The sequence below is a fragment of the Echinops telfairi genome, unplaced genomic scaffold (assembly GCF_000313985.2).
Source record: "Echinops telfairi isolate 266 unplaced genomic scaffold, ASM31398v2 ScPeMD7_53;HRSCAF=182, whole genome shotgun sequence".
In the NCBI taxonomy this organism is placed as follows: domain Eukaryota; kingdom Metazoa; phylum Chordata; class Mammalia; order Afrosoricida; family Tenrecidae; genus Echinops; species Echinops telfairi.
In genome coordinates, this window is record NW_022103951.1 from 884,874 (window position 1) to 886,350 (window position 1,477).

At 49.3% G+C, this 1,477-nt stretch overlaps 1 protein-coding gene across 1 annotated transcript in view; it reads right to left on the reverse strand.

Moving 5' to 3' along the window:
* LOC101641754 (melanoma-associated antigen E1-like) overlaps positions 1 to 1,477 on the reverse strand; it is a 25,425-nt gene that overhangs the window by 18,679 nt on the left and 5,269 nt on the right. The window contains 1 exon segment of the mRNA XM_045290670.1: positions 19 to 613. Coding sequence (XP_045146605.1) covers positions 19 to 613 — 595 coding nt within the window.

The following is a 1,477-nucleotide window of genomic DNA, read 5'->3' on the forward strand; positions in this document are numbered from 1 at the left end:
CAAGTACCCCAGCTTCACCAGGTCTTTGGTAATGAGCCTCTTGGGCTCTCCATAGATATAATGCTTCTTCCCCGGAAATACACAAACCATCTTGAGGAAGTCCCAGATCTCCTCTTCAGTGGCATGGTGACCCTTCATTAAAATCACCCCCAGCACAGACATCAATAACCCTGTCTTAGGCAAGCCCCTGCCAGGATGGACCCTTCCATTGTTGGGAAGGTACAGTTTGCTGACAAGAATGTAAGCGTCTATGATGGAGTAAGATTTCCTCACTTCAACTGCATACCCCACCTCAAGGTGATCAGCTGCCTTCTTCAGAATCTGGGGAAACCGGTGTGTGAATGTGGGGCCGATGATCATCATCATGTCTCCCTTGGAAATGAGCTGCTTCATTTTAAACTTGTACAGCATGAAGTGCTCCAGTGTATCTACCCTAAAGTCCAGAGTGTCAAGATACAAGTCCTCATTGTTGGGGGAATGTAAACTCTCCTTAGATGGTCCCTTGGCCCCTTTGTCAGCCACTTTGTCCATAGAAGTCTTGATGGTGGAAAAGAGTTCCAGGGGCCCTTGGGGTGTATGATGAACCTTAGCAGCTTCAGATCTCTGGGGGTTCCTGATATGAACAGGAGAGGAGGAGGAGGAACTGGGCCCTTGTCACATAGCTGCCTCAGCGTGAGCACCTCCATGATCATGGGCCTCCCCTTGAACTTGCTTGTGTTTCTCATACTTCTCGGTTTTATGCTTACGATGTGCAGGCATAGTTCCTCTGGTGAAGGGCAACATTCAATACCCTAAGCCGTAGAACAGGTGTTGTGAGTTCGGGGCTCGTGGGGTACTGAGAAGGTGTACACCCCTCGGTATGAAGATGTCTCCTTGGCTTTACTGAAACCACCTCTGCAATCTCCCACTAGGCCACTGTCCTCGGATTGCCAAACCTTCCTTGGTCCTAGGAGGCTGTCTTTGAAAATTCTGTAAAGGAAGGTAGAGTATGCAATAAGTCACTGCTTGCCAGCTCTGCCTGAGGTTTACTGGGGCTGAGAGCAGGGTCTCATACAGGGGAAGTCTCCATTATTCAGGGGGTTGGGGCATGTCATGTTTAGAGTAACCAGTCAACTGTAATGACAGCTCTCTTGCCCCCCTTTACTTCTACTGCTGTGAAAGTGAGCCCTATAATCAAGGCAAGCACCTCCGTGAGACCCCCAAAGGCATACATGGAGAACATCAGTTTACCATGGTGACCCAAATCAACAAGTACTGATACCTGTCTGGGAATAAATCATAGGCGCTTCAGCTGTTATTCAGAATTTTCCTCTGTCCCCCATGGAGAAGCTCAGAGCCCGCCCCTTGGTTGCCTGATGGCTGGATCCTCAGAGCATAGGTCTCACTTTCTTGGGATCTGTTGTCAAGAAGTGAGGGGCACACACCACAGCCCCTTCCCTCAGGCCTGGACTTTCAAGACCTAAAAGAAGGAAAGAAA